Genomic DNA, 24610 nt, shown 5'->3' with positions numbered 1-24610 from the left:
ATCATTTACTTTAGTTTGTCATTGCTCTAATTTTGACTTTTGGGAGGATGGGATTGACCTGTTAAAGGGACAATAAATATCCTCCAGCTTCATTTGTTATCAACATTATGTGATATCATTGTTTGGAATAGTGTACTAACTACAGTTAATGGTGCTTGTTCCTATCTACATGTAATGCCACTTAGAAATTGTTATCTACTAATTACAGTTCTTCTTTTTTTCTTTTCTTTTGTTATTATTATTAATATGATTATTATTATGATTACTATTTCCCTTCAGGGATTAATCAAGTATGACTTAATTATTATTATTATTATTATTATTATTATTATTATTATTATTATTATTATTTACAGTGATTATTATATCAAAACACCCAAAGCATAAAATAACTTAATAAATGAGGTAAACTATTTTTACATGTGTTTAGTTGTTCCCTCATCATCTCATTTAATCGAACATTTTCCTCAAATTGTAGTAATAATTTGCAATTAAGGATATAAACCTATATACTGTCAGAAACTCTTAGGAAACCAAAGGCAGAAAAAACCCCACAACACTCTATATTAATAAGACACGATTAAAATATGAAAACATGCAGCCTATTTTGTCTTTATTTCCATCTTTCTGTAATGTTCCGCAACTTTATCGGTACCGTTGTTATTTGCAGCGCGTTAGGGTCAGTCTGTCCTCTTATTGGTTGGAAACCTTGTCTATGAAACGTCTTTACCAATCACAGTATGGTCAGATGACAACTATCATACAACGTCACTTCCGACTCAAACAGTGGCGCGCGGTATGTTTTCCACAATAAACTATCGACGGTGGTCTTTTCTTTAAATGTGGCATTCATTTTGGCGTTGAACATAAATATTATGGCGATGTTAAGAGATAAAACAGTCGTTGGGACGCTCGTGTGACCCCGCGTTTCTTAGCAGGAGACACAGAGCTGCATTAATGGTAAGACGATCTACATGATATGCTAGCTGAACCTAAACATGAGCTAAAGCTAATCAAAGCTCAAAGTCCCGTAAATATCCTCGTTTTGGTGACAAACTGATGAAGCTAGCGTGCTAAAGCCAGTCTATTTTAGTAACTCAGTCTGTGATTTTGTTGCTAAAGTCTGTCTCGTTCGGACAGTTAATGTCCTGACCTCCTCTGGTGGCTGCTGTCATCATGTCCCAAACTAACAGTACTCTCCTGGACGAGGTGGGGCAGTGGAGTCAGGAAACCTGTCGCCAGGAGCTCAAGACGGTCCTTCCTAAGCTCACCATATCCTTTCAAACGTGACACATTTTCCTCTTTGGGATTTAGTCCCCCTTCCAAAGTTCAAAATGTTACGGCAGTTTCATTTTGAATAAAACAGAACTTAAACATATTCCAGCCTTCACAAGGTGTTACGTTTAGTCAATGTTGAATACTTTTTGGTCTTACTGATCTAATCTAGTTGTGTTATAACGTTTAAAAGTACAACCATGTTTCTCTTCTGATATCTTTGATATGTCAGGATTATACAGTGGAAATAAATTTACTCCAGTGTTGTGATTGTGCTTAACTCTTTGCACTCTTTGCATCATAAGTCTGAGAGTTGGGATGACCACATACGTAAGTTATTTCATTGCTAAATTTGCAATTGCAAACTGCTTGCTTTTTTTCAGAAGTGGTATCTGTTATCTTAGAAACTGTCTTACTAACCTTACATCCCTGCAGGTATTCTAAGGATAATTACAGACATGTTCCTCCCTCACATTGGTCTATCAGAGCTGGAAGATGAGTGCTTCTCCAAGATCTTACCAAAGGTAAACAGCACAATGAATGTGTACTGCCCTTGTAACTGGAAGATTAAATGTGTTCTATCACACTCTCTTTGTGTCTGCAGGCAGCTGTGATGTTTGACAGTATGATGAAAGAAATCATGGACCAGGTTGGAGGGCTGTCAAGTCAAAACACTGAATTGTGTGCCTTACTAAGGAACATTCTGCAGGTTCTTTTGTTGCTACCTAACAAGTTCATGCTTAGTATGATATATTTACTCCAAAGAAAAAAAATTAAAACTCTTCTTTGTCTTTTAGGCTATGATGCAGATAATTGATGCTCTATCCTCTTGTGTGCGTCATATTGGCACATTTGAAGAAGCCCCTGACCTTGAAGCAATCCGCTCATTACCAATTTGTATCCTGAAAGTCCTGAGGGAAACTTTTCAGCACTGCAAGGTCATTTTAGTTCACCAGTGAATTTATCACTATCTGTTTTTATATTGTCAAGAATTAAGAATAAGAATTTGAAATAATTCAAACCTAGATGATTGCAGAACAAGTGTACCCAAATCAGCGGATTTAGGATTCGTCTTTATGTTCCTTTTTCTTTTATTTTAATTTTTTATTGCAAGAAGCTTATCTTGAGGTCAGGTGTCAACAGCTTTAGAGGAGCCCATTAATTTGAAACTGCAGCGATAGAGCAGGAAATGGGGTCATTTAGTGAAACAAAGGACCACAAAAGTCCCATAAATCCTGCCTGAATAAAGCTTTACTCATGTTGATATTGAGGTTTGGTTTTGCCTGATTTTATCTTTATTGTCTAAGTATGCCGATGGCTAGAAAAGTGATGGTAGAGTGGGTGTTATGCGGATAAGATTTATTTTACATATGTAAATAGATACCAGTGAAAACAATGAGCTCAAACTGTGCATGCTCTTCATCTTGTTCTCAGGAGAGTGAGGTGGTTTACTGTGGCCGCTTGTCATTGGTGGCTGACTTGCTTCAGGGACTTTTTAAAGAGGCCTACTCCCTCCAGAAAGGTCTGTTGGAGCTTCTGGACAAGATTTCATTGGACAGCAGCGCCTCTGAAGAGGAGATCTCTGATATTGTTACAGGTGTGTCTAAAAGATCAATTTTTACCACCACACCCTTTGTTAGTAAGTACTTGTGTTGTTTTAATTTACATCTTCAATGCAGTCTTAATTCAGTCATTGTATTTATTTTTGGCCCCAATCAGTGATCCACAGCCTGCTGGATATCTGCTCCATCATCTCCAACCTGGACATAGCCCTGCATGCAAACACTTGGAAATTCCTTATCAAGTAGGAAAAGCACACTCATGTTGACAGTGACATTTATATATATGAAAATGCGTAATGCCATATTTTCAGTCATATTTGACAAGTTACCTTCATGTGAGATCTGAATAAGTTGAACCTTGATTTTGTTACAAATAGCTTCATTTGAAATATAATTACTCTGCTCAGACAGAGTCTGAAGTACCAGTCACTGGTTGAGGAACATCTTCATCACAGTGACATCAGCAACAGCCTGTGTGACAACCTGTTGGCATCCTTCAATACCTGTGTGGAGCTGGCTGAACAGATTAAAAATGCTGGTCTGCAGGTATGAAAGCTTTAGTATAGTGGGGAAAAAACCAAGATAAAATAAAGTAATTTATGGCTTTAAGCAAGTTTTTTAAACTGTTCATCTCACACAGTTTTCTAGTATGGACTAAATGCTGGATTCTTGATCCTTGCAACTGTATTTGTAATACTCTTTTTATCTTTAAAGGAGGCGACACAAAGTCCAGAGTACAAGCTGTTCCAGAAAACTGCAAAGATGTGTAGATTTTTTGCCAACACGTTGGTTCACTATCTAAGGGTACTAAATTAGTATTTACTTGTAACATTGCCTCAGTTGCTTTTTCCAATTCTACATCTTTTTTTGGTCTCTTCTTCAGAAACCAAAGTAGCTGCTCTTAACTCTGATCTTCCTTCTGTCTTTATACAGGAATTTAAATTTTTCCTGACTAAGGTTTGCAGCTGTTTTCACCAACTCTACCTCCAGATGATCAGGTAAACTTGACACAGCTGCAGCTATCAAATAGTGGAGTTGTGTGGAAAGTTAACTTTGATGCGTTTCTGTATCTTTTAGTAAGTTTCCTCCCAGCTTGTGTGCTCCAGCTCTGCCTTCTGCTCTTGCAGAGGAGCTGAATGCAGCTGCATTGATACCTATGGATGCTCTGCTGCTTCAGCTGCTGCCATTGAGGCCCTTTGCAGAAGTCGTTCTCCTGAAGGACCTGCGTGAGTTAAAAGCATTGGTCTCAGTAGATTCTCTTATCAAAGATGCTGTTTAAGTGTATAAGGCTGATTAGCTGTATACAAACCCAGTCAGTCTTTCTATATTGCAAAGTAAACCGAACAAGTGGCAAGCATAATGTCTACTATTTTAGCATTTCTGCATTTCTTTCACTATCAAAACCTAACTCTTTCTTCTAAAACATGTTGCTGTATGTTTACAAAAATGTGTTTGCATCTTCACATGCAAACAAATATGTAAAGCTAAAATCCTTTAATGAACTTAAAAAAGTTTTTCTGCAGGGTTAAATCCTGAGCATGAGCTTCCTCAGTGTCTCCTGCTGATTAATGTCCTGAGTCAGCTCACCACACAACCAGAGGACGTGCTGAAGCTTTGGTACGCAGGCAGTCAGTTCTCAGAAGAAACACCAAGGTAATAAATCTAATAAAGCCATTGTTTGAATTTCTTGTTTTTATTAATTGTCAAAAGAATTTCAGCACAACATGGCTTTAAACATTTCTTAATTACACTTTCAGACACCATTATGAACAAATATAAAATGAAAACACAAGGACCAGCTGTACGTAGGTCTTAGTTATTTCACTGTCCATTGTAAAGAGGAAATAACTAAGACCAGCAGTGATAGTCATTCCACCTCTATTTTTTGAACAATTCTAATTTTTTTTAATTGGCATCCTGTTGAGCAGTAATAAAACCCAGGGACTGCCATGAAGCTGTGTTATAGAAGAATGATAGGTAATGATTAAGGACTTGTAGAATTAAATAGCAGCTCTTTGAAAACATTATTCTTTCTCTTTTCTTGTCCAGGCTTCCTCTCTATCAGGCCTTGTTCACTAGTTTCAGACAATGCTATGTTGAGCGTCAGGTTCCAGTGATGCTGCCGGGGGTGATGATGAAGGGTCAGGCCCAGGCCAAGGTCACTCTGCATCAACATATCTGTGTGCAGCTCTGTGCCAATGTGGCTGCTCTTCCTCCAGTTTACTTCCCTGTGCTGGTGAGGTCTGCACACATACCACAAAAACTGTCATAGCAGCTTCAGTGTGATTTGATGCTCTTTGGCTTATGTTTAGTTGTTCCATTATGTATTTAAAGTAGTGCTGTCAAACAATTAAAAATTTTAATCAGATTAATACAGGGTTGCTGTGGGTTAATTTCAGTTAATCATGATTAAATGTCATTCCTTTTTAATCTATATTAATCATGTTTCATTTTGCATAAGCAAACAGACTCAAGAAAGAAGGGAATGCCAGACGAACGTATGCTTCGCGTTAATGTGGTATTTTAAGGTGGAAGTGCTTTACCCATCAAGAGGGCCAACGTGCTGTTTAGCGTCTTCCATATTGAGTTGATCGGTCACTACCGGATCAACGGCCCATTTGCGCATGCCCAGTGGCATGCTCAACGGTAACCCCATGCGGACAAACTGCCTGAAATGCATTGCCAGAGATGTTACAGGGATTTTGAGTCATTCTTTGCCATAGATCGGTTAATAGCGGTACAATTTTTAACCAGATTAATCATGATGATGGATTAATCCGCATTTACGATTCAATTTTGATAGCCCTAATTTAAAGTGAAGCTATCATCGCCTATGTCCCCCTTTGAGTGGAAACAAGAATAAAATAACAAAAATTCAACCATCTAAGAGAATAGTTTTTTCCCTGAAAATAACCAAAAAAGTTTGAAACATACAAGATTGGCTCCAGTCGTAGGTGTGGTGCCTGAGAATTTTCTGACAGTGAGGTTACCATGAAATGTGCAAAGTTTTCTGTCCAAACACCTAGTTTTGAGTTCGTCTTGGACCTTATATGTGGCCTGTTTCACAAGCTATACGTACCAACGTCATAAGTTACTGAGCCCTAAATTTAAACTTGTTAAGTTGTAACTTAAGATTTGTCATAATTTGGTTGCACCACAGAGATGAGAGAGCCATCTTCACTAGCAAAATGTAACATCAAACTAACCAAAATATTGTTGCAGAAAGACATTTTTAGTCATTTGACCAATCAGTGGAAAGCATTTGCTTTTCAGAATTGTTACAGCGCTGCCTCTTGTGCCAGACTGTCTCTGAAGAGACTAACAAATAAAAAATTTCTATTAACGCCTGTGAATGCACAAGTAATGATAAAAATGTATGCAGAATATGTCAGAGCATTGTGATTAGGTGATAACTAAAGATTACACCCCAACATAATAGCCATTATACAGCAACAAATGGGACTTTGAGTGGTGAAATCATCAATAACATTAGATAGATTAATGGTTCTTTATTGTTGGACAGCTGAAATTATCTCTGCTGGTGGAACACAAAATGGCAAGTCCAACAAATGTCATTCAATCTTGAGGGATGTTGTCAATCACAGAAAACAGTACTGACACAGAAGGGCCATTAAAACCCTCAACTCCTCCTCATCCTCTGAGTTATCCCACTTTTCAAAACAATAAAGAATGACAGCCATATTTATGGAGGCCTTTAGACCTACTAAGATGAAGGTCTGACTTCTAATTTTCTACTCAAGCCTACGTTGAAAACATTTGAGCTGTTGTAACACCTTGAATCTTAGATTGTAAACTAAGACTGCCGTTTACACTACTGCTGCATGACTGGTGCAACCTGTAGCTGATCTTAAACCCATCTGTTAATGGGTGCTTGCCATGATTTTGACTTTACCACTTTTTGAGTTTGTTCAGTAACAGAACCCTTTTTTTGAGTGTGAAGATCATGTTTGCAAATATTTTGTCTAGTATATTTGATTATGCTGCTGTATTTTAAAATACATCATACCATACATTAGCAGTGAAGCATGACTCTAGCTTACTTTTGAATTAGGCCATTTGTGTATTTTGGATATCTAATCAGAATTCCAGACAGTTTTGTTTCTTGATGCAGGATTTCCCTCCATTGAATAAAAGTTGTTCTTTCACTTTCAATTTCTTTATTCTGTTTAATTTTCTTAAAACTGTGTTTTTCCTATGTCCAGTGTGGCTCCCTCCTCCTCCTGTGTGTCTGACCAACTTCCTCTGCCCTGTATTGTTCTTTCTCAGGAGCGTTGTTTGATTGAGGCATTGCTGCAGGCTGATACTCAGACAGCTCTTCTAGCAACAGATGTGTGGTGCTTCACAGCACGGTGGGACTGTGTTCTCATAAATCACTCGTTGAAAAGTGTACACTGCGAAGGCCATCCTCTGAATTGAGCTAAATGAGGACTCTGTGATTTCAAGCCTTGTTCTGTCCTTTGCTGATGACTTAGTCTTTTCTTTTTACAGGTATGGGACAGCAGAACTTTGTCTCCGTCATGTCCTCCTCATTGCTCAGCTGGTGAGTAGAAATTAAGAGAACTCCACATGCTGAGGGAATGACTTTTTTCTGTGTTTTTTTGTTTTGATTTGAAAGAAAGGAAGTCCTGTCCACTGCACAGGCCATTTGGTACATATGCAAACATTGCTCAAAGCAGTGATCACCAAGTGGCAGCCTGAGGGCCATGTTGAATATTGAATTCAGAAAATATGTGGAGAAAAATTAAGTTGTGATATTTAGGTAAATATTTTTAATCTCTACACAGCAATTAAAACAACCCCCAAAACGACTATATTGAAGTAATTTTATCAGGAATACCATAATGTTTTTATCCCAGTTTACATAAATCCATCTCTCAGCTAACCTTACAAAGCAGATGGATACGCCCGTTTCCGTGTTTCTCACTGGTGAATCCATCTTGCAAAGCTCCCGTCTGAACTGTTTGGGCCCGGTCAGAAAGTGACAGGACCAATCACCGACGAGGGGCGGTACTTTTGGGCGTGGCAGAGTCGTGATGTATGAAAACAGGGAGAAGAGGCTGGTGTAATTATGGCGGAAGACTTTAGCGTGGATGCTTCTAAAGCGCCAGTTTTATCAGAACGTGACTACATTTCTTTGTTAAAAGAAGAACAAAGAACAGCAATGATTTTTTTTTTTTTTTTTTCCCAAAAACAACAAAAGTTGGGTACTGACATGTCTCCAGTCCTCATGGTTCGCATTATGCAGTTCTGTATGGAGTTTACTCCTTCCGTAGGGGTGCAGCTTGGTAGCGGCTACGTCACGTGTTTTGTTGCTCAGGTTGGCCGGTAAAGATGTGACAGACAGAACGTTCATCCAACACCCACCCTCCGAGTTTTTTTTTTCAAAAGCTCTGCCTTCCCAAACGCTGTGTATGAGTGGTTTTCAGGTGGTGCCAGGTTATCTGTCAGCCATTATTAGTGAATATGATGTATGATTAACATACAGTCACCAGTTCATTCTTGTTTAAAACTGCAGTTCTCCTCATCAACTTTCAGCTCTAGGCTCTTTGAGAGTGGATTAAAACTTGAGACCTGTTTTTTTGCAAAGATTTCCCCCAGCCACAGCACGTCATATTTGCATCAAACCCAGTGACAGGCAACAAAACAGCCCTGGAAGTAGATTGCTAAAATAGCAAAATATCTCTCTTGCAGCTGGGTACAAGTTGGCTAAGTTGTGGGGACAGATCTCACTGATGAGGTGCATTTAGAAGAATACAGCTATAACATGTTAATTAGACCAGTTTTTTAAATTTGTTTAAAACGCCTTCCCCCGTAGTGTCTGTTAAGAAAAAGCTTGCCCTTGTACAAATGTAGTTTACGACCCCCTACATTTATATCTTTGCTCTCAGCGATAGAGATCTACCCCAAGGTCATGGATGTTTCTCCATGTCTGACCTTTTCTCTGAGCTTTCCCCAAAATAGCTCTTAATCTCCTTAATCTCGCTCTGTAGGGTTATGGACAAGTATGGGGTCCTGTCTGTTTACTGTGGCACCCCAACAGAGGTGACAATTAGTGTTGCTGGACCTTTGGGACACCTTCTCATAACCTGCTTGGTCATTATATCATTAGATTGAGCCTGATCCTGCCATCAGTTCTGCACCTTTCTTTCACTCAGACTTCCCGGTGCTTTTATTCCTCCTGAGCCTTCACATCGTCTCTCATCTCCTCCTCTCCCTCAGGTGAAAGATTGCAGCACTGAGTGTTACCAGTCGTTCCACCTGGGCCTGCTGCTTAAACGGATGGTTTTCCTGATGACGCCTAATCACCAGGTTAGAAAGCCTTGGAAAAAAAATGAAAATGTAGAAAAATTATGAAGTAGTTTTGACTATCAGCACATCCACACAGGGCTTTTACTACTACTACCATCACTATTAAAAGTTAAGTGATAGTTATAAAATAGAGAGGCCAAATGATTATAAAATAGAAAGGCCAAGTAAGATGATATCTTAATTAAATATGGGGAATATTTGAACTGTATTTATTCATTTATTTTTTTTTTTACATAAAAGCTACATTAAATTTACAAAGTAAGAAGCTGGGCCACTAGGGCAGTTTTGCTTATGATTTTTAAACTTTTCTTTTTAACTTATTCTTCTTAAAAGCAAACCAGCTCCAAAAACGAAAAGCATGCAGTCTCAGTTTAAGTCTAGATGATGCTAATTTTGGTGAACTGAGAGTCTGTTTTTCAATTTTTGTTTTTTTCTAGATGGAGTTGGTTGTGCGTTTCCCACCATCAGAGCAGGAAAACCTCCCAGTTTGGCGACATGTCCTCCTCAGAGCTCTGTCTCATGATGCTCGTCACCGTGTAGAGATGGACATCATTGTCCTAGCTCAGAAAGCTCTGACCGACTGGCAGAATGGAGGGTACAAACTCGGGCAAGTGGACAAAGTAGTGAGTACAACTTCAAATATTAATTGTCTCAGAGGTTTCTCAGTCTTCTGACTTAAATAATCTTCAGTTATTTTGGTCACGTAGAGGATTGTTCATGTTAATCCTAACTACTGTAACTGAATTTGCTTTAGTTGTGTTTTCATCTGGTGGTCCAGTTTGATTGAGAATGGTTTAAAACCCCAAACCCCCCCAATAGTTTGTGTTAGCACAGGCACCCATACCCTCACTCGGTGGGTGGACTGTAGAGACGTCATAGCCACATGTGTCCCAGCTGCTGATTTGAAGGAAGTTTGTAGTGGTCACAGATATCAGTAGGGATTAGGCAGGAAACGGCTTTTATTTCAGCTGTAAACTGCAGTATAACTACATCTGGGCTATATTAACCACGGTCAGCACAGATTCTCAGCTGATGATGTTTATAGAAATGTTTCAAGTTGTAACGGTACGTTAATAGAGAGAAGTTGAAGCTGGGCTATTACAGTAGATACCACAAGCATTCAGTTAGTGATGAATACAGTTTGAACTCAACTCTGAACCTTTTCCTCTTACCTTAAAAGAAAATTAAAAACATAAATTTCAGCAGATCAACAAGACTGTAAAATAATAATGTGACAAGGGAACTAATGACAAGGGATCATGTTTTATAGCTGTACAAATACTCTTGCGATGTCAGATAAACATGCTTATTGGGAAAACAAAAAAGACCTATCAAGTCCATCTGTATTTATCACAGATTACATAAAGTAGCTTTTGTAAAGTAACCTGATTTCTATTTGGTTAAATACTGAAGTTGTTTCCGTGAACACTTCATGAAGTGAACATGTTGGATGCTTTATCAGTTTATACTACATGATATAAAAGATGAGCGTTGTACCCTGTAAATTTATCACATTAAAAATTTAAAAAACTTTATCAGGTGTTGAAATCAAACAAGATAAGTAAGAAATCCTGGGTACATTGATCTCGTTTTAAAATAGGCTTCAGCCTGGAGTTTTTCAATTAGATTTAACAACCACAGAGCGATCTTTTCATGTTACCTGTAGTAAAAATTAGTAAATGAATCACTACAATACACAGAATCAAATGATCTAAAGCTTCATATTAAACTTGCCTAGTTAACATCCATCACTGATGAACCGGGCTATTGTGTACTTTCAGGCTCTGCTTTGTGTACTTGAAATCAGGTCCACATAAACATCAGGAAACCCAATTTGTGGTCACAAATTAATGTCAACAGTCTAGAAAACAGCATGGATCTCTGCTGAGTCCAAATATTCCTTATATAAGAGGATGTTAGTCTGTTTTTCTCCTGTTTTTACCTCTTCCTTATAGAGCAGGCAGCTGTGTTGTTGCTAGCAGTCATGACATGCGCTGAAAGTGAAGTCAATGCAAACCCTCTATTGTGTCTGCAGCCCCACCTTTTTGGGACGGATAGGTGCGGGTCAGTTATTTGGGACCCTTTCCAACTTTTGATCATGGAAACACTAATAAACACCACACTGTACCAAACTGAAACGGTCCGCTCAGTGGAAATGACCTATTTTTGCCACAGTAAGGGAAGTCTCTCAGAAGAAAACGTGACTGGGTTTTGAAAAAGTGGCATTGTGAACATCAGAGGCTCGGTTTCTGCGTAGTTTCTGACCTTGTGTGATTTCGAGTGAAAGTGAAGAGAGGACACATAAACACATGTGATAACAGTAGATAAGTTTCTCCCAGGATTGAAAACAGATGGCACTGATAAGATTGTTGTTAGTGACCTCTTTCTTTTGCTGTTGTGTAAAATCTTAGAGCTTCCCACTTAGATCAAGGGCAAGGATTTTCTTGAATAGTAACAATGGTAAGGCCATGCTGTTCTCTATTTGATCTTTAAAGATGGTCTTTGTTGGGTTTAAGGTATATCAGTTTAATTTATGATATTTTCCTTACTAATTTACCAGTGTGTTGTTTTTTTTTATTGTAGCACACAGAGAATTACATTTCATTTTGGATGAAGGTGGAAAAATGTTAAGGAAGCAGAAGATGATGTTTGAAAGAAAAATATGCACAGGTTTAGTTTTCACCAAGTTCCTCCTGTGTCCAGAATGTGGCGCTGTTACCCCTCCTAGCGGTGGTTCGAGGGCAGCCATCTCCTGAGGAGCAGAGTGTGTTGTCTACAGTGAGGATCATCACACAGCTGTGGTTACGAATGAGTCCAGAACAGGTGACAACATGCATGACCTCAAACTCATTTTAATGTGTTGAAAATAAAATGCAATGACCATTAACAATAGTAGCTGTTGTACTGCAGGTGAAAATCCACCCTGTGCTCCAGTGCACTCTGCAGCTGCTTCTATCAATATCTGCCATGTTAGTGAAAAACATTGAACATCAAGTCATTCCTCAGGTATGAGGACAGTTTTTACATTTCATATTAAAGTGAAGGAGGATTAAGAAAACCGTTTTTAACATTCATGTGTGTTTTTGTCACAGGCTCTGTTGTGTGTGGAGGCTGTGGTGTCTCAGAAGTGTGAAGATCAGCTGCTGCTGGCTGCTCTTGAGTTTCTCTCCTCCCTAGGGAAGATCTTTTTCCCTCCTGACAGCCAGGTAAACAGTCTCTAAATGAGGATCCTATCTTTGGTGCTCTGCACTCCTTGTCAGTGTTTGATCAAAGACCGTTATTCACATGTTTGTAGCTCCTTCAAACATTCTTCAGTTAACCCCACGAGGCCAATCAGACAAATATGTATTCTCATGTATAAATTTGGTCTGAAAAGACCAAAGAGTTACGGATTTTAAGAGACTAGGTGAGAGAAAAAGGTCATAACCATCTTCATAAATTGCATATAAGGCATTTGATAGTCTCTGATTCAATCTCATTGCAACTATGTAAATACCTTCTTGTATTTTCTCTTTTCAACCAATTTTTTGACCCAAAGACTCAAATCCTTCCAAGGCTGAGTGGGCTGTTTGGAGTCTTGTTGTCTGACAAAACCTGGCTGCTACATCAGCACGCTCTGGAGGCCTTTTCTCAATTTGCAGAGGTATGGCGAGATTTGAAGAAGAACTCACTTTTGTGTGCCTAATTTCTTACAGTAGTGCACAACAGTTACACTTAAAAAATTGCAATGTTTTCTTTTGATGATCAAGATCACAAACCACGAAGAGGTTATTTCCCAGAGTCTGTGTGAAGAAACAACAAAGACCAAAGTGGTGAACTTTCTAAGCAAGGTAAGAGTTGCTGCATATTGATGATGAACCAACATTTCACATGCCAGGTGTGTACAAGTCTATTTATTTTGCAGACTGTGAATGCACAGGAAGATGTGGAGTCTCGGCTGCAGAGACTCAGGCTGCAGACTTCTGTTATTGAGCAACACAATGAGAGGCTGGAGAATAAAAAAGAAAAGGCTTTGAACAAACTGGCTGATAAAGCTGTTGCAGATCCAGAGGTGAGTGTTTTCATCAAGTTAAATTCAGAGATCAGAGTGAGTTGAACATTACAGTGTGAAGCAATGCTGTGCATGAGCATGCATATTCAGGGTGCCTGAGTGTCAGCTGGAAAGTAGGACACCACCTCCTAGTGTGCATTTACCTCAGTTACACATTTTATTAATGACTGAGAGTTCAATGTGTTTCAGGTAACTTGCCAGAAAATGTGACAATGAAGTAAGCTCTTTCTGTTAGATCCCAATTTATTCTAGTGACCACATATTTATCATTTATCCATGTATTTCAATTGGTCTGATATCCTAACCTGCAATTTCCACATAGTCCAAGTCCACTTGATCTTTTTCTGAAGCACAGCCTTGAGCAGCTGAAGATGTGAAATCATAAACTCACAGAAGAAAAACAAGTTCATTGATCACATGATAACCATATATGAAAACAACTTTGTCCTCAGGCTGGTTTAATTTTCATTTCAATTTTATTCCATAACTATGTTGAGTACTTTAGGTATTTAAAAAAAATGATGTATAGTTCCATATAGAATCTTGTGTTCTACCTCCTAGATGAACTTTACTTTGTTTCTTGGTTTTTGTTACCTCTTTTACCCTCCAACCATCTGATAGCTTGTGGCATGTGCCACTAGTTGTGACAAAATGTTGACGTAGTGATGTGATTTACTATTTTAAGTCTTTGCATTATTTTGTATTTTGAAATTTACCCAATGCCCTGTGCGTTTTTGATCCTTTCAACTGCGCTGTGCAGATAGATGCGTGATGACAGAAGGCTCCGTATAAAATAGACTTGGTGCATATCTTGAGCAAAGCAGAGTAAAGTGGCGCTTCAAGCCTTTGCTGGAGATCTGTTGCAGCACATTCTGTGGAAACCCAAAGATTGAGGAGAATTGGGTGATTAGCACTGGACTGCACAGACAGACTGTGGAAGTTGGGGCTATTTTTGGTTTTTGGTTTTCAGTCTAAATTGTTCCTAGCCATGACACAAGTACTGTAAAAGTCTATTTACATAGAAAAGTACTTCAGGTACTCAAAATGTAATGTCTACATGTCAGTCATCTTTTCATATTGTGAGAATTTAACTAACAAACATACTTTTTCCTCTGATTCTTCTTCCCTATCAGCCATGCCCAAAGAGAGCTCGGCAGGAGACCAGCTCAGAAGAATACAGCCGTTACATCCAGACAGCTGAGAGCGCTTTGAAAGCTCTTCAGGCTCTCATCGATGGTAAGGCCAACACCACTGCACCACCTCCACAGTGGCTGGAGACAAGACTACTGGAGCTGCAGACCCTCATAACCCACATAAGCACAGCCAGACAAATCCCCTAGCTGCCCCAGATTGTTTTGTAGCCCTGGATAATTTACTTTATGTACAGAACAACTATTCAAAGCAGTCTGGAGCTGTGAAAGTCTGTATACATATTGCTGTTGTATAAAACCTTGCTTTTTTAAAATTGACTGTGGTTAGTCATGATTAATGTTACTGTTTATTAAACTTGTTTGAACCAAGAGCATTTTTCATTCTTTGTTTTTTCAATAGGTCAAACAGTAGTCCTCACTAACGTGTGCTTTATGACACCCCTGTACTGACTGCACATACTAACACTTTTCTATTGTCTTATTTTTTCACAGTTCAAGTAGGTAATCCATCAAAAGAAATTTGCATTTCTTTAATCTCAATCAAAGAGAGTTTACAAAACAGAACAGGGTCGTTTTGATACAGTAAAATCTTTACTTTCACCAGCAACCAAAAAGCTACCAATAAATTATGTAAATTTCTATTTCACATTCATTCAAAGTGCAAGCTTCCTGTAAATCAACCCAGACAACGTTTGGACAAGTCATGTCTTGCCAAAAAGTGGATCTTGATCTTCATGCCATTGTTGATGTTGGCACAGTAAAAAAAAAAAAAAAAAAAAAAAAAAAAAAACAGAAGCAGATTAAAACAGGATGATTATATCTTCATTTGTCTTGAGGAGATTAGCATTAATTGGCAAACAATTAAACATGGCTTCATGTGTCCAAGTCCAGCTCTAACAGGATCCTTCCAGTTTAAGAAAAGTTAACTCAATGAACGGACCAATGAAAAATACTGGGGGAACCAACAGCATTGGATATATATATATATATATATATATGAAAAATCTTAGGCCATAATTATGATTTTTACTGCATCATGCTGTTACATGAGATCTGGCGTTCTAAATGAAGCCAGAGGAAACTGGAGGGTTTGAGTTGAAAAGTGGTCTTTAGTCTATGATTCATCACCAGGCGGTCTCATCCCCCCAGTTCAGGTCGTCTCCATCTCCCCAGCCATCAGCTTCAGTCTGTCAGAGAAACAGAAGCAAAAACCATCAGTAAGAGTAAAGAGAATCACTGTCAAAGATGTTAAACAGTCACTACAAACATTTTTCTATCATTGCAAACATCTATTTTTGGCCTAATAATGTCTAAACTATAAAATCCTATGTGTGTTTTACATTTATAAAAAACACTTAAACTGCATCTAGTCACCTATCAGAAATGCAGGTTGTAGAAGAAAACTATTTTGAGAAATTTTTCCAATCATGTCACAGCGTTATCCACTGAGACAGTTCATGTTCTTAAAAGGAAACAGGATTATTTATTTAAGCTCAATCATTAACATGCAGCCTGTGATGAGAGGTAGTGAGAAAACACTGCTTCATTTTAAGAACATCAAAAGGGTTCAGGCTAACATTTTAAATACGTTTTGATTTGCATTTTTCCACTTTGATCCTAACGATGTATTACGAGATTTCTATGAAAAACAAGAAAGAATTGAGGCACATCAAAACCTGGCCAACAAAGACATAATTAAAATCTTTACAGGTACAGAGAGGGTGAGAAACCCCACACAAATACAATGAGACAGATGTAACAGACTTTTTCCTGAAGTGTTTTAAGAGCAATAGTACAACTCGTCACAAAAAAAAAAAAAAAAAAACACCAACAGATTCTATGTACAAACAACCGGAGTCCTGACTGGAAATCTTGTAAAATCATAATCACCACCTTATGGAAAACATGGATGATGGGGATTTTTTGTTCTCCTTTTGACAAAGAATATCAAATAAAATAAAAACTGAAAGTAACTGAGGCGTTGTTAAAATGGGCTATAAAAGTAGCGACTAGCACAGAAAGATGTGTAAAATCTTAACTGATTTTTTAAAATGTGAGAGACCAGGCACATGACTATACATTAGAGCTGGGCAATTAAATGAAATTCAACTGAAATCACAATATTTCATACTGGAATTTTTTTCAATTTTCAAATGTGTTTCAAATACCAGTTTAGTACAGTTTTTGGTAGAGATGCGCTACACATCATACAAACATCAATGTCCATTTTTTCTAAAATAATATGCAAAGAAATCCTACTTTCCCTGTTTTTTTTTTTTTTAAATATGTCCGTCTTATTAACACTGAGAAAGACATAAAATCATCATTCCCCTCTATATAACAATTCATACCAAGTTTGCAATGAGTCAAAATAATAAAAATTAAGACTTATTTTAATTCAAAATTGTCCAGCCTTCATTTTATCTACCATATATTGCATTTGTTTAAATACAGAATGAATTATTGCTTGAATATTAAATTGCAATTGCAATACTGGGATGGGGTGGGGAATAACAAATAGATTATTTTCCCAAATCATTCAGCCCTACTATAAATAATGATAAATCTAACTTTTTTTGCTTTTATAGTGTGTGCAACAAAATGATCACACCACACCATGAGCCTACAAATTTATCACCGACTATCAGCCTCCTCTCTCAACACTTCACATCTTTTGTGAGCGAAGTGACTTTGGAGTAAACAAGCTAAATGTGGATTCTATTAGCTACCTGGTACATCCAATTTTGGTTAAACTCCTTTTTTTGTGAATTTACTTGAGGAATGTTTTACAGAGCATGTTACATTAACACTTGTGTTGCTGCCACAACTCAGAATTTGGTCCTCCTTTTCTGTTGTCCATCTAACCTGCACTTGGTTCTTCAATCAGCTGGCTTCCTGATTCACTGTCGTCTTATTCTACAGAACAATCTGCAGACTGTGAGCTCTACTGTTCTTGGTGTACCCCCCAAAACAGGATTTATGATCATTAATACTGAACATGTTATGAATGTTTGCAATTTTAAATCAGAGCAGCCCTAACCATCTTCTGAGTAGATCAGGGAGGCAGGAAAGGTAATTTCACTCTTAACAAACCTTAAACCACAGGACAATCTGACAAGATGAAACCAGATAATCAGGCCTTTCCTGACTTTGGTCTTCAGGAGGGATCACTTACAGAACCATAAAATGTCATGATTCTACTTTCTGACAGAAGGGCCCTAAAAACTGTCCAGCTTATTTTGCAGTGAGCACCCTTATAAAATCACAGTTCTCCCACCTCAAAATCAAATTCAAGAAAAAGCAGGATGCTACACACACTCACCTCAGTCAGGTTGGCAGCTGCAAACTTGGCAGTGAGTGTTAGAGTATCGATGGATGGATCAACCTGCAGAGATGTAGAGTTTTCTGAAGAGGCTGTAGAAAGTCCAGTCACATTGTCTAGTGTCTCTTCTAGTGGCAGCAGAGCTTGAGTGGACAATTTGATGTCAGGCACCATGTCTGCAAACAAATCCAGCTCTGGATCTTGCTCTACTTTCTTCTTGACCTTAATAGTAAACTCCTCCCCCAAACTTGCAGTCCCACTGTCCTTTAGTGGCACTGAAGGTTTGGATTTGGGGTTTGGTAGTTTCTGTGAGTCTCTCTCTTCTTGAGCCCAGCCATTATCCCACAACGGGGGGGTCTTGCTCTGTGTGGATTGTCTCAGTGTTGAGATCAGTTTGAGGGCTTTAGAAGAACCCAGTCTCAGTGCTTCAGGTGCTTGGTTCACAGGTGCAGGAGCGCTCTCTCTGGGAGGTGTGAGGATAACAGGGTCTGATAGAGGAGCTGTAGGTGAGAGATCGGACGAAGGTTCAGGATCTTCAAAGTCGTCCCATGGCTCCTCCATGTCAGGATGTGAGAGAGGCATCCTGCTACTGACCGCATCTTCTCTCTCGGAGGCCTGAATGTGGATCTCGACCGACTGTCCATCTCTGTTCTCGCTCTCCTCTGGGTCGCTCCAGTCAGGCCAGTCTTCAGCGGGGCGTTCGAGTCTGTCAGCCTGATCTGGACTGTACAACAGCGGTGCAACCCTTCTGTCCTGATGAAAACCGTTCAAAGGCAGTGACAGCTGTCTACTGCCATCTGTGAAAACAGTAGGATCGGGCTTCAGGCACAAGTACGCCATACTGTGACTGTAACTTTAAAGTATTAATATTTACAGAGTCATACCGGATTTTGGTGCTGAAGGGTAACTTTTTGGAGTTTCCCTACAACCCGCTAAATTACCCATCTGACCTAGGTCCAGTCCCTCAGGTTGTGTTGGTCTGGGAAACAAATTCAGCCCCTTTGAAGGCTGGGCCATCTGAGGGTGGGATCCTCCAACTATATGGACAGGGGAAGCTGAACAAAAGAGGGTAAAGTAAGATAAATGTCAACAAAAGCATTTCTTAAACTATCAGATTGTAGAGTTGCTTGCTCGTCCTCTTCAGGCAGATTAACTTAAGGGCAAAAGGGGGACTACATTTACCTGCCGACATCCAAATCCAGATTTTCTAGTTTTGACTGGTTCACTGAGAAAACCTGCTTGTTAAACCTTGTGGCTTAAAGACATTATTATACCTAGCATTCTGTTAAAAAGTGCCTGTTCTGACTGACTACTGATTTCAAACCTAAATGAGGACTTTACGTGTACTACAATGTTGTGTTTTGGCTGTCTCACATTAAAATTAACAATAATAAATACTCCAGTCTTTTAACCCATCTCAGTTTTTCTGCCACAACTCTAGTATTTGATTGTTCTTTACTGTTGCAGTTTAATACTTTGTTATAATTAGATGAAGGAGCCATAGGTCTTAAAATAAGCAGGCTTCTGACTAAAAATGCCACAAGTTTTTGATTTGGAAACCACAGCAGCTTTTTGCTACAAGCATCTCTCATTAAAACTGCATAATTTTTAAGTTGCTTTTACTTAGTTGAATGCCATGACAGATGATTGAAATATATAGTAGAGTATTTAATAGTCAGTGCAACTTACTTTCAGGCGTGACCTCTGTAGATCTAGTGAAGTTGGGAGTTGTGCGTTTAAAGACCTTGCTCCTCTCTCCACCTACCACCACCTGAGCCCCTAACAGAGGTACCAACACTGCCAGACTCTGCAGCGTCATGGCAACCAAAGAATCATTGGTGTCTCTCATTCCTAACAAAACCTACAGCCAAAAACAAAGATGCAGGATGAAGCAAAGCAAGAACTGCAGAATGAAATCCAAAGGTGTACCAGAGGAAAAAAGTCATAATGTGAAGACTGTACCTGAGGTAGGATCTGGTTTTTGAGTTCATCATGGGAAAAGAACTCAGCATAGATATGGATGTGGGCCAGCAACACGATCCGTACATGTTCCTCATTGACCTTAAAGAGCTTGAGAAGCTGAGGGACCACATGTTTGCGGTAAAGGGACACAGACAGCAGGCATTCTTCACAGCTACCACCACTGACACCTGAATCTGTCCATAGAGATGCATAAAGAAGAGGAGTATGAGCGACAACCACTTCACAGTTCACACAGCAGTTGTGTCTGACAGCTGGAGTGTGCTTGTTACTCTTTGATAGAGGATTAAAAGATCTGAGTTATTATTAGCAGCAGGAGAGAGTTCACCAGAATGCCATCCTACCCTTCTTTGGCTTCAAAAGATGAGGCAGGAAGCTTTTGACAGCCATGGGCTCTGCAAAAACCAGGGAGTTGAGGAGTTTGGGGATGAGGCGTGTTGCTATCAGCTCTTCAGGGAGACTTTGGACCCGGTCTAGTAGAAACCTGTAGAAACAAACATAATGAGCATGATGGAGGACTCTTTGACAAAGCATGTCTACAGTCTTTGTAGTCTTTGTGATTACTGTCTATCACTGTGCACTTGGGTTTGTCACTGGTTGTAGTCGCCTCATGCATCACTGTGAACTTCATGCTAAATCTGGCTGGCCTTCTCTGAGTGCTCGCAGGTACACTCACTGGCTGACTCTAATTTACAGGGCTCTTCTTGGCTTGGTTCCTACCTATTTATGTACCCCTCTTCAAAGAACTAAAAGCCACTACGCCTTGCTTTCTTTAGATATTTTCCACCTGCTTGTTCCTCGTGTCAGGACTAAACAAGGGAAAAGAGCGTTCAGTTTTGCTGCCCCTTCTGCATTGAATACTCTCAAGGCTGATTTGAAACTGTCTGAACTCATTTCACTGGAAAACTTTTGCTCTATCTTAAATTACAGACAACGCAAGACTACGGAACAGTTCTTGTGTTTTTAAATTTTTATTGTGACTCCTATTTCTGCACATTAAAATGTGAACTAGCTCTAATTCTACTGTTTATTATTTGTCTCTGAATATGTGTTATTTATTATGACGTGTGCTGCTGACCTCTTGGCCAGGCCCCCCTTGTGAAAGAGATCTTGATCTCAATGGGTCTTTATCTGGTTAAATAAAAAAAAAAAAAAAAAATCTAATATTGGTGCCAAAACATCTGAGAAGTTTGGTCACAAAATACAAACAAAGTTCACAGAATTATATTCAGTCTAAAAGCAGGAATTTAATACGGTTTACAATCAGTCAATTTATATATATCATAACATGCTGCATTTAAATATAAGCATATTATGGGGTAGATTGATTGTCAGCCTGGACGGGAATTGATGCCAATATTTGGCATTTAGCCAATAATCAGTATCGGCATTTTAATTTACAGATAATCAGCCAACATCAGTTAAAGCAGGCCACACACTACATGATAATAGTGCCAATTGTTGAGCTCAATCCTCCATTCAGACAAAAGTTGGCAAAGGCCCGATTATTGGATGGTTCTTAAGATTATCTTGCCAGATTATCCAGTAGTGTGTGGTTTGTTAAGAGTGAAATTTTCCCTCTCTGAACTGATTGGAGGCGCTCTGACCCGAGATCCTAAATATTAAACATGTTCAGTAGTTATGACCGAAAATCCCGTTGTTGCCTGATAAGCACCGACAATAGTTGAGCTGACACGTGACTCGATATGGAGGAATAGCCATTTGGGAAGCAGGCTGACTGAAGGAGGATGTAAACAAAAAATACAGCCATGGCAATGATAGTAAACTGGAAGAATAAAGTTGGATGGATGTCAGAAATGGAAGAGAAACTTGATGATTTGAGGCAACAAAATGAGTATCTATTGATGTTTACTGTAAAACAGACCACAGACGAACAGACAGGGGAGGGAACTGTAAGGAAATTCGCAACTTTAATGGACTTAGCATAAAGCTAACAGCTAGTTACAGTAGCTTCTTCACTCTAAAGTTGTTTGCCTTTTTGTGAGTAGAGACCAGGCTGATTCGCTACTTTTGCGCCACTGCAAGGTGTGTCTTCCATTCTGGAGTTGTTTTCACTCTAAACAGTCTCACCTGCCCACAATACTATCTAATTGGCTTGATGTCACACAACTACCAGACAATAAACACTGAGGCCTGAGCGGCATTTGTTTATTTTCCTGTACTTTTTAAAATGCAGTTTCACCTTTACCAACCTAAGAAAATTTTGTCACAACAAATGCATATCGGTTCCAAGTATCATTATCAGTGACATGCACTAATAATAATCAGTATCAATATTAGCCCTGAAAAAATATATTGGTGAACCCTCAGTATATGGTACCAAAACACTGTAATTGCAATATCCTCAGTATCAATAAACATCCTGGTGAAATATGCAAAAACTTCACTGCATGCATGATGATTACACTGAGGTACATTTGCACCCTTGGTGAATTTTCCTAAATAACACCTGCTACACTGACACATCACAACACCTAGATTTCATGCAAAGATTTTTCAGAAGGGCTAGCATGAAAAGTTTCGGTACAGTGTGGTTGAAAAGTTGTGCTGTTGGTGTTCATACCTGCAGCTTATTCCAAAAATAATTGGGGAAAATTTTAGGGAGTCGTGTCCATTCACAAAAACATTGTAACAGTGGTAACTGAATACGTACAGAATAATACAATAACAAAAAATATTATAAATTCTGTGGGTGATATTTAACTCCAAGATCAAATTTTGTCATGTAAGACTGCAGCACTGATTTAAAAGCTAAATAAAAGAAATAAAGACCACTGAGTCTCTTACTTAAAAAATTCATTCTTTTCTTCTTCCGTCTTCAAGGTGAGGCTCTTCAGAAAATTCATCACTTCCAGGAAGTCATTTCTGTTTTAAAGAAAAATAAATAGGTTGTTTAGACACCAATCAGTTGTTAATGCTCCTAACAACCATAAAGCAAATAAGGCCACACTGACCTAAAAAAGTCATGAGTCAGCAAGGAGCTAAGTGGAGGTCGACACAGGGGATCAGAGTTCAAGGGGCCTGCCTGCAGGGTTTTCTTCAGGCTGTCAGACAGCTCCTGTGACACTGGAAACAACAGCAGGAAGTCATAATACCTGTGTTTACTAACATAATCAGATAATACAATAGGTAAACGGGCTTTAAATATTACAATCATTCTACTCACCGTAACCATTCAGGAGAGAGAGGAGGCTCTCAACCAGCACTCCAAAAGAGTAACAGTCCCGAGAGTGAGCATTCTTATCCTGAAGCATTTTTAGGCCCTCAGCCTGTGAACATGTTTCGTGTAAACTTGTGAACAAAACGTGGGAGCTTTTTGTTTTTTAATTGATGGCCTTCAATCTGCTTACCTGTTCCTCTGGGGGAATAGAGCTGGCCTCCCTCACATTCTGCATACTTGCAAGAAACTGAGGAGCAGACATAAAAGGATGTACATTTTGAAGTATCTGATAAGTACTTTTAGTCAAATGAACCAAAACAAGAAAAAAAGCCCTCCAACACAGGCTGCATCGTGGGAAATAAGTTGGTCCATTATTTACCTCAGGTGTTGCTTCAGAGAACTTGCACACAGTCTCCATCCCTCCCAGTTTCCAATGACCATCTTCACTGACAAACACAGACGATATGCAGACGTTGTTGTGGCTCGATTTGCCCTGATAGTTAAGAAAGACAGGTTAGGAGGCTGTCTTGCGCATTTATTATAAAAATGCCAGGATCTAAATGTTATAGGACTGCTGTGAGGCATGCAGCTTCAGGCCAGCATGTCTCACTTTGAGTACTTGCATTCAGAGAAACTACTTTGTGCATGTTAAAAGCTCACCCTCTCATGCAGAAAGACTAACGCCTGCAAGAGGTCATAGATGCCTGCGCAGATTTCCTCTGGAGAGAGGCTGTCCAGCAGCAGCTCCAGGGGCTGCACACGTTCTGTCACCAGGTGGATGCCGCCATCCTGCACTGAGCAGGAGAGGAAGCGCAGCAGACATGGGTGCCTCAAGGTTTTGAGGTGCTGCAGGAAATTAAAGTATGTGTTTATATTCTCTCATGTTAGGCAGCTGATGGTAGTCCGTGAGTAGAAACAAATTGTGCAGCCTTGGAGCAACTTAAATCGAATACTAACTGCTCTCTATGAAAAATACAAAAACGTTTTTAGCCTCAGAGATGTTTTTAACCTGTAGAGTACTTCCACTGTATGATGTTTGATGATATTGCTAGAAATCTGACAGAAGAGACTGCTCCATGTAGGCTAGGTACTGGGAAAACAATGAGCAGCAACTACAAAGTACCACTATTACTATCATCAGGACCAAGCTTAAGTCTAACTACCTTCGCAGCTTTGTTCACTTTGTCTTCATTGCCCCGTTTGTGAACAAACACAGAAGCCGGCTTTCCATCCTGAAGCCTCGCAGAGTACATGGTGAGTCCGGAGGGCAGGGTGAGGAGCGACTCCTCCAGGGTGCAGCCCCGCACCGCGCTGCTTTCTGCACCCATGGCTGCGCAAGCTGGAGGGCAATGTGAGGGACAGAGGGACGTCAAGCATACAAGCTGAAAGAAGCACTGAATGTGACCAGCAGTTTTACATGCACATATAGAGTAACTGAACAGCAAAAGTAGACACGCTGATACCTGTTTCTCTGAACTGGATTAACCGCTGCTGAGTGAGAAGTTAGCTAGCTGGTGTTGTTAGTTACCTAGCTGGCTAACCTACGGCGCTACGTTAGCCAGCTTGTCATTGCTACGGGTTTAGGCGACGCTTCTGCCTCATAACAACCATGCTAATCACGTTGCAGCGAACAAACCAGGGATTTTTACAGAATCGTCGTCTTGTTTGCTTCAAAAAACGTCCAATAGATTCCAGGTCACTTCTTGACAGACCACTAATGCTAACGTGTAGCTAAAGCTGTAAACACGGACTCTTCCG

General features: G+C 39.4%; 2 protein-coding genes across 5 annotated transcripts; one reads left to right on the top strand and one right to left on the bottom strand.

Annotated features, from left to right (window-relative positions):
- The first annotated feature begins 777 nt into the window (after window positions 1-777).
- On the top strand, window positions 778-14738 carry c7h1orf112 (chromosome 7 C1orf112 homolog). Of its 3 annotated transcripts, none has more exons than XM_041791641.1 (25): window positions 778-960; window positions 1194-1272; window positions 1566-1605; window positions 1711-1799; window positions 1880-1984; window positions 2073-2213; window positions 2710-2872; window positions 2995-3079; window positions 3245-3383; window positions 3552-3641; window positions 3771-3835; window positions 3915-4063; window positions 4361-4490; window positions 4887-5073; window positions 7125-7207; window positions 7347-7398; window positions 9078-9167; window positions 9605-9790; window positions 11871-11990; window positions 12078-12173; window positions 12260-12373; window positions 12706-12810; window positions 12917-12997; window positions 13072-13218; window positions 14352-14738. In XM_041791641.1, exons 4-25 carry the CDS (start codon window positions 1734-1736, stop codon window positions 14556-14558), a joined length of 2601 nt encoding a protein of 866 aa, XP_041647575.1. In that variant the 5' UTR covers window positions 778-960; window positions 1194-1272; window positions 1566-1605; window positions 1711-1733; the 3' UTR covers window positions 14559-14738. The 3 variants fall into 3 exon arrangements, with proteins under 3 accessions (XP_041647575.1, XP_041647573.1, XP_041647574.1); XM_041791639.1 differs by having other exon boundaries at window positions 1141-1272; XM_041791640.1 differs by having other exon boundaries at window positions 1123-1272.
- Window positions 14739-14943: 205 nt separating this feature from the next.
- On the bottom strand, window positions 14944-24602 carry scyl3 (SCY1-like, kinase-like 3). Of its 2 annotated transcripts, none has more exons than XM_041791642.1 (14): window positions 24316-24602; window positions 24016-24191; window positions 23513-23698; window positions 23232-23345; window positions 23043-23099; window positions 22859-22961; window positions 22647-22758; window positions 22480-22557; window positions 20016-20155; window positions 19654-19847; window positions 19381-19552; window positions 18576-18746; window positions 17692-18488; window positions 14944-15556 (listed from the first exon to the last, which is right to left on the bottom strand). In XM_041791642.1, the coding sequence occupies exons 2-14, from the start codon at window positions 24178-24180 to the stop codon at window positions 15494-15496; spliced, it is 2352 nt and encodes a 783-aa protein (XP_041647576.1). In that variant the 5' UTR covers window positions 24181-24191; window positions 24316-24602; the 3' UTR covers window positions 14944-15493. The 2 variants fall into 2 exon arrangements, with proteins under 2 accessions (XP_041647576.1, XP_041647577.1); XM_041791643.1 differs by having other exon boundaries at window positions 18642-18746.
- Window positions 24603-24610: the final 8 nt, after the last annotated feature.

This window comes from Cheilinus undulatus, linkage group 7 (assembly GCF_018320785.1).
Source record: "Cheilinus undulatus linkage group 7, ASM1832078v1, whole genome shotgun sequence".
NCBI lineage: Eukaryota > Metazoa > Chordata > Actinopteri > Labriformes > Labridae > Cheilinus > Cheilinus undulatus.
The sequence above is the reverse complement of the archived record's forward strand: the minus strand, read 5'-3'. Positions and strand labels throughout refer to the sequence as shown.

Bases quoted from the DNA above. Each gene is read 5' to 3' on its own strand.
- c7h1orf112 (XM_041791639.1), top strand. From the start codon at position 1,177: ATGTCCCAAACTAACAGTACTCTCCTGGACGAGGTGGGGCAGTGGAGT. The intron at 9,168-9,604 runs GTTAGAAAGCCT...GTTTTTTTCTAG, and splicing joins TGATGACGCCTAATCACCAG to ATGGAGTTGGTTGTGCGTTT. The intron at 9,791-11,870 runs GTGAGTACAACT...TCCTGTGTCCAG, and splicing joins TCGGGCAAGTGGACAAAGTA to AATGTGGCGCTGTTACCCCT.
- scyl3 (XM_041791642.1), bottom strand. From the start codon at position 24,180: ATGGGTGCAGAAAGCAGCGCGGTGCGGGGCTGCACCCTGGAGGAGTCG. The intron at 23,699-24,015 runs GTAGTTAGACTT...AATTTCCTGCAG, and splicing joins AAGTGAACAAAGCTGCGAAG to CACCTCAAAACCTTGAGGCA. The intron at 19,848-20,015 runs GTAGGATGGCAT...CTCTATGGACAG, and splicing joins TCTTTTGAAGCCAAAGAAGG to ATTCAGGTGTCAGTGGTGGT.